The 12,936-nt window shown below is 40.6% G+C and overlaps 2 protein-coding genes and 1 long non-coding RNA gene across 3 annotated transcripts in view; 1 reads left to right on the top strand and 2 right to left on the bottom strand.

Annotated features, from left to right (window-relative positions):
* Positions 1 to 1,445, bottom strand: part of LOC128886143 (alkaline phosphatase-like) — a 4,246-nt gene extending 2,801 nt beyond the window's left edge. Inside the window, exons 1-3 of the mRNA XM_054140757.1 lie at positions 1,253 to 1,445; positions 609 to 811; positions 331 to 523 (exon numbers count right to left, since the gene is read on the bottom strand). Coding sequence (XP_053996732.1) covers positions 331 to 523; positions 609 to 811; positions 1,253 to 1,319 — 463 coding nt within the window. The 5' untranslated portion in view covers positions 1,320 to 1,445. The remainder of the gene's footprint in view (positions 1 to 330; positions 524 to 608; positions 812 to 1,252) is intronic.
* Positions 1,446 to 1,968: 523 nt separating this feature from the next.
* On the top strand, positions 1,969 to 3,612 carry LOC128886152 (uncharacterized). The gene is made up of 2 exons (XR_008459751.1): positions 1,969 to 3,516; positions 3,553 to 3,612. It is a non-coding gene; the product is annotated as an uncharacterized LOC128886152 (long non-coding RNA).
* Positions 3,613 to 7,899: 4,287 nt separating this feature from the next.
* The window catches only part of LOC128886145 (fl(2)d-associated complex component-like), a 45,600-nt gene continuing 40,563 nt past the window's right edge, over positions 7,900 to 12,936 (bottom strand). Inside the window, exons 7-9 of the mRNA XM_054140764.1 lie at positions 12,277 to 12,419; positions 11,919 to 12,049; positions 7,900 to 11,179 (exon numbers count right to left, since the gene is read on the bottom strand). Coding sequence (XP_053996739.1) covers positions 10,831 to 11,179; positions 11,919 to 12,049; positions 12,277 to 12,419 — 623 coding nt within the window. The 3' untranslated portion in view covers positions 7,900 to 10,830. The remainder of the gene's footprint in view (positions 11,180 to 11,918; positions 12,050 to 12,276; positions 12,420 to 12,936) is intronic.

The raw sequence follows: 12,936 nt of genomic DNA on the forward strand, positions 1-12,936 counted from the left end.
ATAGGAAATGAAGTTTTCCTTTGAAATGAAGGTTCTCGTCAAGTAAAGTGGCAAGGTATGTCAAGAAAGAAAATATTTAACAAATGTCAACGGTCATACTATGCATGCTACGTCGAAACCACTGGTGTTGCAGTCGCATAACCTCTCACAGCACGGATTCCGCTGTGTCTGAACTAGGGCTTAACAATCAAAACCATATTTCGCTACCTAAGGAACTTCTAGATTCACTTTCTGTATTATAAAATATAATGGACTGTAAATGGGAGGAATTTTCATCGCGTTTCTCGTGATTCATCCTACTGTGCATTGGTACATATCTCTGTTACTAACCTGTATCTTTACCAGCTGCTTGTGCCCACGATACGATCGATTCCACGTGATTGTCGGTATCCAAGCTCGCAGTGCAGTTACCCAGCGATACGTTTGCGTCAACGCCAACCACTTCGTAATTCGTTTTCACGCCACTGAACAGTGCTGTTGCCGTCGACGCCGAGTCTGGCACTTGTTTGTTGACGCTGTACGTCTGGTGCATTGAACGCAAACGATATACCCAAATTAGCAACGATTTCGTAAAAAAATTGTGTTTTAATTGATAATAGTGTTTAAACCTTAAGAATTCCTATGTGTGGGAATTTTTCCCAGGCCAGATGACTTGTTTCGCCGTCACGGTAAATCCTGCTGGCGGTTATGGTGTCAGGACTCATGCCATCACCCACGAAGACGATCACATTCTTTGCTCTCTTTGTGTTCCATTTGTACGACAGAGCTTCTTTCAATTCCTTCTTTGATAAGTCATGCCAATGATTACTGTCTGCGTAACGAGGAATGAAATATATATGCGTTAACAGTTACACGAAAATTTTGATTACTGTGTAACCTGGTGCTTTCGTTCATGGTAATATATTCATGTATATGCGAATACGAATGGCTATAACAAGCTTTGAATAGTGATAACAAACTACCACAGATATGTAAATGATTGAGATAAAATTCGTAGCCAAGGTTGAATGCCATGCGTGTCGACGGGAAAACAGTATTCTAATTACTCCCCTGAAAGATGATGAAATTGACATCTTTGTAAGTACTTTATGAGATTGGTAAAGAACATTGGATTAAAGGAATTGGTGGAAGTATCGAAATGCAAACAACGCCGAGACTACGTTATCGTCGGAGGACGATGACAGTTTCGCTGGCGATTGCAGAGGGCCTCTGACGATTGCATGATATGTATAGGTCTATTAAATCAATATACCTTCTATGATCGTTGCACTAGCAGTTCCTATTAGCAGAATGACGAAATATGACATGAAAAAATCCATTTTTAATATATTCTTCAAGACTGTTCTGGAACCTTCTCGTCGGTCACGTCACAAATGGATGTTAACAACGGCATACGCTCGACACGACTGAAGGACTGAACGTTTAAAAGGAACAACGGGACTCTGTTCGGCTCACCAGCGATAGCTCATGACGCTCTCTATTGCAAGGCAGATAACACCACGCTGGTAATGAAGAACTCTGCCCTTGGCGTGGTAGCATCAAATGGAATGTCAAGCAGATTGCTTATTCTTACGGGCTGTGACACTACTGCGAGTTTATACATATATTTTCTGAGGAGACATCGTACTTCTATCACATCACTTCGATGTCCTCTCTGAAAAGACATCAAAGTTTATTAGTGGTTACAGGGAATCAACTTATTTCAGCACAACTTTTTGAATAATGCATAATTCCCTGAAGATTTCGGTTGAAATGGCACAAGAAATCAAATTAAAATATGGTACAATTATTAAGGTATACAGGGTGTCCCAGAACTCTCCTAAGAACTTGAAAGGGGGGAGGGGTAGCCGACACGATTCTGAACAATAATTTCCTTTGCAAAAATGTCGGTGGGGACTTCATTTTTGTAACCAGTCAGTTTTGACTCAAGAATAAATGTACTCACTGTGCGAATACATTATAAATAATTTATGACGAAATATTTTGTCGGAAATGAAAATTTGGTTTAAAAATGATATTTTGCTTATTCTTTCGATTAAAGACTAAATTATACCTTACACTAATTAAATCTTTATTGTGGTTTAATTTCGGACCGATCCATAGTTGTCCTGATCATCGCGAAACATCTCTTGGAAATCGACCGTAGCATCTCAACGAATTAACTTAATAATGTTTATAAAAGAAAATATAAATGTATTCGCAAAGATGTACTTAAAGATCTCTTTGCTGTGAAAAGATTAAATTTTTTTGTTGGTCTGTTGACTAGGTACAACCTCAAGGACGGAACGTTTTAGGAGCAAAACCGGATGAAGGGATTGAACGGGTTTAACGAACGTTCATTGTAACGTTTTATTTGATTTTTGTTCATATTCACTGTCTGTTCGTACAGATCGTAACACATCGCGTAATACAATTTTTGTAGACGAAGTTTCTCCTCCTCTCGCGTGTTCGACGTTAAACAAAATTACTAAAAATAGACTCGATAAAATCAACCCTTCAAGTCATTTTTTTTTTTTTATCCACGTCGTCGCTGGTGTTACCTAAGATGCGCGTCTCGAAGAAGAGAATCCGTTTTTCCGTGAAACGCGCAATAGAAAAACCAGGATAAATCTACTCGTTTTCTAAATGTCGAACGTCGATGCGATGTAAACGTTCTGCTTCGCTTTTAACGTTTTTTTTTTTTCTGTTTCGTCGAAAGATTCACTAAGAAGCGAACTCCCGCTATATAATCAGACCACAGTGATAGAATGCATAACGGCCTCCACGAGTACGACGAAGTCGTAGATACAGAGTATAAGTTTGAAAGTTTTGATTTTTCATCGCGGAAGAGGCTTCTTAGCGTTTGGGATCTTTCGATGCTGGATTCTGTTACCCTTTGTCCAAATATCGCGTCGAATGTAATTATTATCTAGCGTCGGTTAGATCGAGTTCACTCTCGATGAAACGAAATTAGGCGTATCAGCAGTCCGATGGTTCTGAGTTTGGCCAATCAGGAGGTGCTCTACGATGAATTTCGCGCGCAACAAAGCAAAATCGTTACGGACTACGCGAGCATCTTTTGTACTGGCACTCGAGGTATCCTCTTATCGGATGGTGTGTTATCAAACGATCGTACAAACACGAATTCATCATCAACGGCAATCGTTACGCGAGTATTACGCTGGAACGCGACCCGATCTCTTGTGTCTATAGTTATGGCTGATTGTTCAGGCTGTTCAAGATCGCTACATCGTCATCGGCACGTTGGTGTATAAATCTAGTAAAAGAACGATTTAGTATAATAATTAAACCGATTAACAAAAATAATATAATAAATATATATATATATATATATATATATATAATTATATATTATATAATTAGTTAATTATATTATAATTATGTATATAATTCATTAATTTTTGTTAATTTTAATTACTATACTAAATCGTTTATTCAAATTGCCATCTTTCTTTTGACCAATAATCCGCCATATTTGATCATTCCGAACTGTCCCGAACATGCTGGATCAATGGAGTTCTACTGTATTCCGACAAATATTAGATTATGCAGTTCCCAATGTTAATCCAAATAAAATTTTAGACTCGTAGAAACTTCCGTGAATATTAATCTGCCAGTTTAACGTATTAAAGTAACAGCGCCCAAAAGAAAATCACATCAAATCTGAAGCACCAAAAACCTGTTGTTATGAGTCGCAATAAGAGAATTTGACATAGAAGAAACACGAAGGGCTAATGCCCGATAGCAACAGGAATCAACTGTTTTCAGAGCTAGAAGTGTCCAGAGACTTCGACCTCGAATAGTCTGAACGGTTAGCCGCAGCACTAGTTGGGAAAAACATCGCTACCATAAAACTCTCGCTGTGACAATTGGCCTAATATAAACTCTCTACAAATCTCTCTTAGACGATAAAGTACAATAAAGTTGTTCTCTGTACGCATTAACGCGATAAGCGTCGCGCTGTATCGATTAAAGACGCCACTCGATCGTCCGCCCTTCAGCTACTTTCTTTTGTCTTCTTTATGTCGCGTATTATTGCCAACGATTTGTGTCTCTGGTATATCAGTTTCCTCTTTCTTTCAAATAGTCTCCTTACCAAACTAGTCTTTCCAACAAGACATTTGTTAACACTTTCAGACGGTTCCCCTTCGTTTTAATAAAGTACTTTACAATATCGACGTTACTGTTACCAGTTTCTAATGCTAATCGTGTCCGTATCAAAGATTATTACTATCTCCTTGATAGTTCATGAAAAAATTACTAAAGAGCAAAAAATTATAACGACCACGTTCGTCTCGTTTAACCATCACATTTCCGTTCTTAATATTTTTCGTATTTTCGAAGTTTGAAATTCGAACCCAACAGAGATATTCAAGTGTTCTGTTTCTCGCGGCTCACCTCGTATTACCTCGATCGAGCACTCGGGTAGAATACCCCTTTGGTGGTCAGACATCGGGAATGTATCTACACGGCAACGTGTACGATAACCGTTTCAATATCGGTGCATCATTAATCCCTGATGAACCAAACAGACTAGACTAAGTAGTACTCAGACGTCATAACGTTTAATACGAACACAAATAACATCCGGAAACCTAGCTTATAACCAGGTCGCAACGAATTGGTTGTTGTAGCTTGTTTCCTCGCATGTAAAACATTCTCCGTACGAACCGTAGCTTCAAGCCTCGTTCGTACTTGTGGTTGTTTCCCAGTCTAAGCTTACCTAATTCCGTAACATTGAAATACCTAGCGTAGATTGCTTTATGCAAGATTTTTCAAGTGCGTACGTGGCTTAAGGGATATAGCACGTTTCCTCGTCGCTTGTCCTACGGCTATGCGCATAGCCGCGGTTGAGACAGCGTATTGGGAAAACGAGCTAAACATAACGCAGACCTTGGGTGGCCAATTGCTTCCTGTCGGGTTACGGCAATAGTACGAACAGCGGCCGTGAAAATCCCAAAACTTTAACGTCCTTGTTCTGCCTTCGAATCGTTGACCACATACCGCTGTACCGGAGACTAACGAACCAGCTTCTGGTGAATCTCACCAGAAGTATCTACAGTAAAGACTGGATAAGTGTAAGACAGGATTGACTGGATAAATGTAATATGATCCTAATCGATTGATACGCTTTTTTGACGACTGCTTTTTTCCTCGGACCTCTCTTTCTTTCAATCTTTGGCCTCTTCTACGTTGTAAACACAGAATAGAAACCTCAACCGGATAAATGCAATGTTTGGGTCCCGATTTTCGTGCACTTATCCAGTCTTTGCTGTACTTGCAGCGCCCGTGTTGCTGGATGCGCACGCGCGCACACTCAAACCGCCACATATACACACGTACGCGATAAAATTGACTTTACGATGGCAGAAAACATTCGTTCTCTTCCTCTCTCACTCTGCCTTTCTCTTCGTAATTTTTCAGCCACTCGTTCGACATCGGTTTTCCTATCTTCTTACTCTTCGATCTTTCTATCGGTTTCGAGAAAGTCTCGCGAATGCAACGAAATGATTCAAAGTCGTTCAGCTCTGAACACGCGAGGATTCTCTCGATGTGCTTCTCTCAGCTTTGGGACACTGTTTTCCTCTTGCTCTCGATCGTGTTTTAACTGGAAAACAGGTCACAGAAATCCTCGTGTTTGGAATCACACTAACGCATAGGCCTCGTTAATTCTCTGCAGTAAGAGACCTTGGCAATTACTTGTCACGGCAGACACGTATTCCAGATCGCCAGATTTATTGGCAGTTTCAAAGGAAACATTCTATACGCTTCATGATACAACGCACCGAAGTGCAAAGTGTTCATTCGTCTTGGATCACGATTTTCGCGCTTGATCCGAATAACACTGTTTACGTTCGTGCAGCGCGAGGAACTCGGCCTTATTAGCCGCGGTTTCGGTTCGAAATCACGATCTATCGATGTCGTCGCTTGAAATCAGGAACCAATCCCGCCCCACGAGATTCGAAACCTCTTCGTAAGGGAACCAGCACACGTTTAAACAGTTCTTAGCGTCACGGAGAATCATCAGCGCTAACCACGATGCCTTCCTCTTCGCGAAACGTCGACAATGTTGAACTCGTTACAGATGAAACCGATGTAACAGGTAATAATTGACAGTCTACATTACACGCTAATTGGTAGCGTTGTCGAGCCAACTTCATCGCCCGAAGTCGTTGAATCCCTGACTCTGACGAGTTCGATAGAGAGACTCGAGAAAGAAGTTGAAGCAAACGCCTCGGGGATGAAGTTGAAGCAATGACGCCAATTAAAATGTACTAGGTTCTACTGATATGTGCGCGACTTTCTCCTCGGATAAAACACATTCCGCTCGTCGAGTTCTTTTGTCGCGTTCCATCGAACGCGTCACAGGAGTTTTAAAGCGTTCACCCTCGATGGGGTTCGTCTAAAAATGGCGTAACGAGCCCGTTCCTAACAAAGAAGAACTTGGAGACTTTCTCGACCGTCAGCTCGCGAGAAACTCCCGGGCTGCGGAGAACGCTACGTCCGAAACCGGGATATCGTTCTTGTCGGCCCTGGAAACACGGCGAATCTTCCGATGACACCCAACTTCCATCCCCGATCGTTGAAGAAGAAAAAGTTACCGGCAGTGCGTAAATTAGGTCAAGTCGAAGGAGGACGAACGTTTCAACACACGCGGGACGTAAGAAGTAAAGAGACGCAAACGGGGAGCGTAGAAACAAGCAGAGGGACGAAGTTACGAGAAATTTAGACAAGTAACGTTTGATCCTTCGCGAGTTTATCATTTGTCGAACGGTTGATCGTTGCTTTCTCGTTAGTTTCTTTACTTCCTTCTTTTCGCCTGTGCTTCTTCCTCTAATTTTGATATCGCATCTTTTTGTTTTCTTTCTAAGTCATCGTCGCGCGTTGTAAAAAAAATTGCTTTTGATTTTTAGCTGCTCGAGCTGGCACACGAGCGACGCTTGCTGTCGCTTCGTAACAAGTCTTCACCGTCGAACGACATTTGAAGTAATTACACCGAAATACGTATCGCCGGTTCGTCTAATAATATAAAATATCGATTAAACGTTATTAATTCCAACGAGCATTGATTTATCCAGCGTCGCTCGCGGCACCGAAGGGTCGGAAAAGGGGTAAAGTATGGGCAGAGGGTGAACAGTTTTAAAGAGATCTAACCGCGGATTAAGTCTCGTTATCGTTAATCGTATACTCGTGATATTCGAATCATTTGCCTTTTAAACGACGCTCCGCGCGCATAATATTACGTATATATTTATACTATCGTTCTGTAACCCTTTGACTGGACGCTTGTCGCCCTATGGAGACGAATTTGTCTTTCAGCGTGATAACGGATCCGAGTACATAGACAAGGTGGTACAGAATTATACTGAAAGGAATAATATGAACGTTTTATCTTGTTTGGCGAAATACTCATACTTGAATAAAAATGAAATGTTTGTGCATAACTACCTTGTGATATCTACAAAAATTGTAAACAATATGATTTTGTCCAAGAGCCAACAGTTTGATTCGAGAAGGAATTTCAAATTACTGTACAAATCATTACAAAAAAGTTTAAAGTTAGAGGTGAAAGGAAAGTAAACACATTACTGAAAATAAATGAAAGTCGTATTTATATCGTACGTGTCCTACTATTTTCTTGCACTCGTTTATCACATAAACAAAAACTTGGAAAACTATGCGAACAATGGCTGTGAAGGATCACTGTTTACACGCCTGTATATAAAACTTGTCTACATACAATCAATTTTGAGAACCAGAAAATGATCAAGGATATCCCATTACTTTGTCGCGAAGTGTAAACCATAATATAATGTCGACTCCCACCCGGAGTAAAAATTTCATTCTAAAATCACAAATCGTTCGACTTGAGCTCGAGGTAAGAATCGCTATCTACCAAATTCGCATTCAAGAAATAGAGACAAGACACAAAAAGGTTAATGAGATACGAATCGCTCGAGTCGAAGAAACATATACAATGTTGAACATAATTACGTTCCAAGTATCCTTATCGCAGATGTAAAAAAAAAAAAAAAAGAGGCAGCATTGTATTATAATAAATAATAACAAACGCTATAGGCTTCGACGCAAGTGTTCGTAACAAATCGTTTCGCTTCGTTTTGCCCAGTGAAAGGGTCACGACATCTTAAACAGCGATTAGGGTAACTTGGCGAAGGGGTGTTAGTCGAGTAAGTAGTTGATCGATTAATCGAGTCTCTCGATCTGCGTCTCGAGCGAGAGAAGAGGAATTAACGAATCGGTTCGTGAAACGCTACGCATCTACGGTAATCACGGAGTCAGTAACGAGACACGCACTGCACTCGAAACTCTGCTTCGACGTTTACCTATCGTATTGTACTATAATTTAAAACTATCGACGTCGTGAAACGGACGCTCATTCGCGCGTTCCTCGATTAGGCTATCTTCGTGTACGTGAAGCTCGTCGCCTCCCCGTAATGGGACGAACTCTTTCCTCGTGGAGAGAGCGTGAAACAAATTGGCGGGGGATGGAAACGAAAGAAACATCGGTAATTATTTACAATCGTCGTAATAGCTCTTCGATTTCAATGACCATGAAACATGTTGATGGGGTGAAGTTTTTGAGTGTTTTTTCTTGATGAAAAAATGCTTTTCGTTCTCGTTTTTCCGAAATATATTAATCAGAATCCTATGATTCTGGGCAGAATTGTGAGTTGATTTTGCGTGTAAACATTTGCTGATAACTGTAGCATAATCCAATATGCACGACGAGGTATAGTTCGTCTTGCATTCGTTAGTAAAAATCAAGATCCAGAATACGTCGGTAATATTTACTGACATCAAACCCATTCTAGTATGCACATGTTTGTATAATTAGTCTAAATTAAATTGTTCAATAGTCTAGTTATATCATTGCATATTGCTAAAAACTCGTAGAGCTTCGTTACATTATCGTTAAACGAAATACTTAAATCCTCGTTCTGTGTTTCGTATCGAGGTTTGTTTGCAAAATCCAAACGTAAACCCATCAATAGGTAATCCAACGTGCTCGGAAAGGACCACAACACATTGTCGTTCGGCGACGCCAACGCGATGTCATACGCGAGACTTTAGAATTTGCCACATCAACATAAACTCGACATCATGATCCACTTCAGAAACTTTCTCGAGACTTGAAAAAGCATCGACCGGTTTCGACTCCCTCAAGTGACAAACGTAGAAGAAAAAGATGTTATGCACGTTACTCACCTAAGATGAGAAAAATGACAAATTTCATGTGTAAATCTTGTAAAGTTGCTGTACATTTAGGAGACTGTGTTGCATGCTATTATGTAAAAAAGAAATATCAAATACGTAGAGAGGCGAGTGAAAATATAAAAGTATTATATTTGATAGAAGACTAGTAAGAAAATATTATACAGTATAAAATAAAAAGTATTCGACTACGTCTTCGAAATAAGTACACAAAATCATATTTATTTACATATATCGTTTCATATCAAACAGACGATTGAGTCAAAAAACGGCAATGATCGTTATGATTTACTGTGCATCGCCAAACAATATAACGTGTGACGGTGACAGTAACTTACATGAATCCTGCTGACACGAAAGTGTTGAAAACTCATTACATATTTGCAACAAGAAGGTATATCGTGGAAATTAAGAGATAGAGTGATATTCTTTTCATTACAAAAAGATACTAAAAGGCATCCCACGTGCAACGTAATTCAAAGTCATTGAAATCGGTGAGGTAGGTACAATCGTAAATAATTACCGAGACGTTTTCGCGTTATCTCTAGGTAATCGCTAAAATTAGTACAGACATTTGATATTCAATACCGTCGAGCGAGGTTTAGCAGAATAGTCGCGTTTGATTTTCCTCGTTGAACCTGCCGTTTTACGTTCCGTATCCGAAAAATGATGAATGAGACCTGGTTTATCTATCGATGGAACGATGGCTAGTTCGAACCGACTACGACTGGAGGAACAGGTTCATCGTTAATAAACGTTCCCGCGTGTTCTTGGTAGTCGGCGTTGATCAACTGCGAAACAAACTACGTCCACAAAGTATTGTCTGTGAAGCAGATTCGAAAAATAGGTCTCGGATTGGCGTTCCTTCACCGCTAAAACGATAGACATTAAGTACGAACTGACGGATGGCCTATAAAAAAAGTAACGACAAACGTCACGCGGTTACTGTTCCTAAAAAGGAAACGTTTAGGACAAAGGGAGTTGGGTAGGGTGAAGATTTACGCGATTAATCAAATAATAGCAACGTAGCCGCTACGCTCTCGAGTCTTCCTATCGATTAGTATTATTAGTCCGCAATAACTCGATATGACAGGTTGCTAAGTTTGGCCGCTTCTAGGTTTTCTTAGGTATACTTCTCTACCGTCGCTATACGTTCGCTGCTCCCCCGGGATCGTTGGTGGTTCGAGATGCGCCGCAAAACGCGTTGGCCTGTTCTTTTATAAAACGTTAAAACGCCTTATTCTAATCGCCCGACGAACGAAGCAACAGTACGCTCGGTAAATAGACCATCTCTCCCTGGAATGAAACGCTAGTTCAACGGCGACCCCGTCCAGTCTCGATTCGAAGGAATCGAAGCAGACACGTCTCGGGAAGAAAACTACCTCTAAATTGGACTCTAAGAATTACAAAACGCACGTGAATGTTTGATTTCGGTAACGACCGGGTTTGCGGTTCATCTCGAACGAATCCCGGGAGTGAAGAGATCAAGTGTATTCAAAGTCCTTCGTTCCATTGGGATCGAGAGAGTCTCGCCCGGGCTTTTGGAATACGTTATTGATCACTCTGAACTCTACGTTGTTCCTACTCGACAGAAGACTACTTTTCTTCCCTGAGGAGGGCCTCCTCGGCCTCCTTTCGCCTCGCTTTCGCTTCCTTCTTGGCTCTCTTCTTTTCCTCCTTCGCCAGTTTCTTAGCTTCTTTCTGCCTGGTTTTCTCCGCTTTCTCCTCCTCCTTCTGACGAGCCTTCTCAGCCTTCTCGCGCTCCTTCTCCCTCTCTTTCTCCTTCTTTGATTTCTGGACCTCTTGAACCACCGACAACTTCGGTGTCGATTGCGGCCTCTTCGTCGACGTTCTCGCTAACGACCCAGACGTCGAGGTTGCCCCGCTGGTCGAGCCTCTAGGACTCGGTGATGTTTCTAGTTGGGTTACGATTTTTTGAGCACATCTGCGGACCAAAAATTTCGAATATACGTTGCAAAAGGATGGAGCCACAGCTGTCAGTGGATAGTATAAATCAGCGTTTCCCAACACTTCGACTACACCGGGGCTACTTCGTCGGCGGTCGTTCGGTTTATGCTAGTACAGTAGAACCTCGATTATCAGAATTAATCGGGGAACATGGGCGCTGGGATAAGGGAAGTTTCTAATTAAATGTTTTACATGTTTCATGTCGATTTTCTAATAAAGATTTCAAAAAAAACACAACACAAATATCGATAATAAAAATTACAAATAACAAATTTAAATATAGCTTTTCGACATATAATAGGTCCATGATACGGTGTTATTTCGTTTTATCTCCATTCCGTGAACTAACAGAAAACTGTACTTTTTAAAGGTATAGAAAAATTTCATTTTTCGCCGCTTTAGCAGTTTTCCTATTAGTAGAAACTGTTGCAAATAGTTCTCAATAGCAATTGATTTGTCAATATCGAATTTTTTGCCCAATATAATTGTACTGTCACCACTCTTAAGATCTCTAAGAAGTTATATGCAATTGTCGTGGGAAGAATTCAAGAATCTTTTCGGGTAATGGTGCTCGAATAATCGAGTTTCTACTGTATTATATTCGCTACATGTATTCCGCGTCTGGAGTGGAGAATATCCTCGCATATTTCTCAATAACAGCCCCCTTAATTGTATCGTTCTCCAAGTACGGAGGTAGAAAAACGTTGGCCCATTACCGTATCCTAGTAGAGGCTTTCCCTGCGCGATAGTCCCTTTGGAACTCCTTGATCGGTGGCAATCTACGTTCCCGGTTTTCCCTCATGACTTCCTCCTCTTCGGTAACTTGCTGAACAGGATCCTGATACTCCTGGTATGCGTCGATAAAGTACACAAAGTTAGCGAACTCGATATACAGTAATTCCCGCTTTCAAGTGACAAAACCCGAATCGTCAGCTTGCTTAAAAACTGAGGGGCGATAACGATTTTTATTTGAGCGGGGATGACACCGTCACTTAAATTTATTGTGAAACAAAAACTGTCACTCAAAAGAGAAAATCACTGTTTCCAAGCATTCTTTCTCCACGCTCGACATACCTGAATCCTCAGTTTCATAGATTGCGTCTGCGAACGTCTTAAGGTCGCTCCAGAAGGTTGCCTCACCCTTGTAGGTTTCCCTAGACTGGAACTTCCTGTGCTACTTGCAGAAGACGAACTCGACGAAGATACGGAAGACACTCCTGCGCCAATAAAGGCGAAGCAACGTTAGACATGTCCCTTTGTTTACTCGTCTTCTTTCAATTAGGGTAAACGTACCATCCTACGCCGAATCGATCGTTTTCTGTACTTGAGGTCAGGGGTCTTGAGTGAATTGAAATATATCGTAGCTCACGAGAAATTGGAGAGGACGAAGAGTGGGGCTAAGTCTTCGTTTCATCGTTTTTTTAAATTGTTTAAAATATATAGTATATCTAAGTTTGATCGAATTTAAAAAAATCATACTTTTACATCTTATATTTTTGTAACATATTCGTAAATAGCGAAATGCTAATTTATGTGAACTACAATATGTTTCAATTTCTTCAGTGTTCCTGATATCGAAAGTGATATATTGAAAGTGATCGATTTGGCGTGGAATTTATTTATATTATATTTATTTATGTATATTACCGGTACTTATTTTGTTAGAAATCTATTTCAGGTGTCGCATGAACGAAGTAAACTGCGAAAGAACTGTACTACTTAATCTTCGCATCC

Source organism: Hylaeus anthracinus, unplaced genomic scaffold, assembly GCF_026225885.1.
Source record: "Hylaeus anthracinus isolate JK02 unplaced genomic scaffold, UHH_iyHylAnth1.0_haploid 11982, whole genome shotgun sequence".
Taxonomy (NCBI): Eukaryota; Metazoa; Arthropoda; class Insecta; order Hymenoptera; family Colletidae; genus Hylaeus; species Hylaeus anthracinus.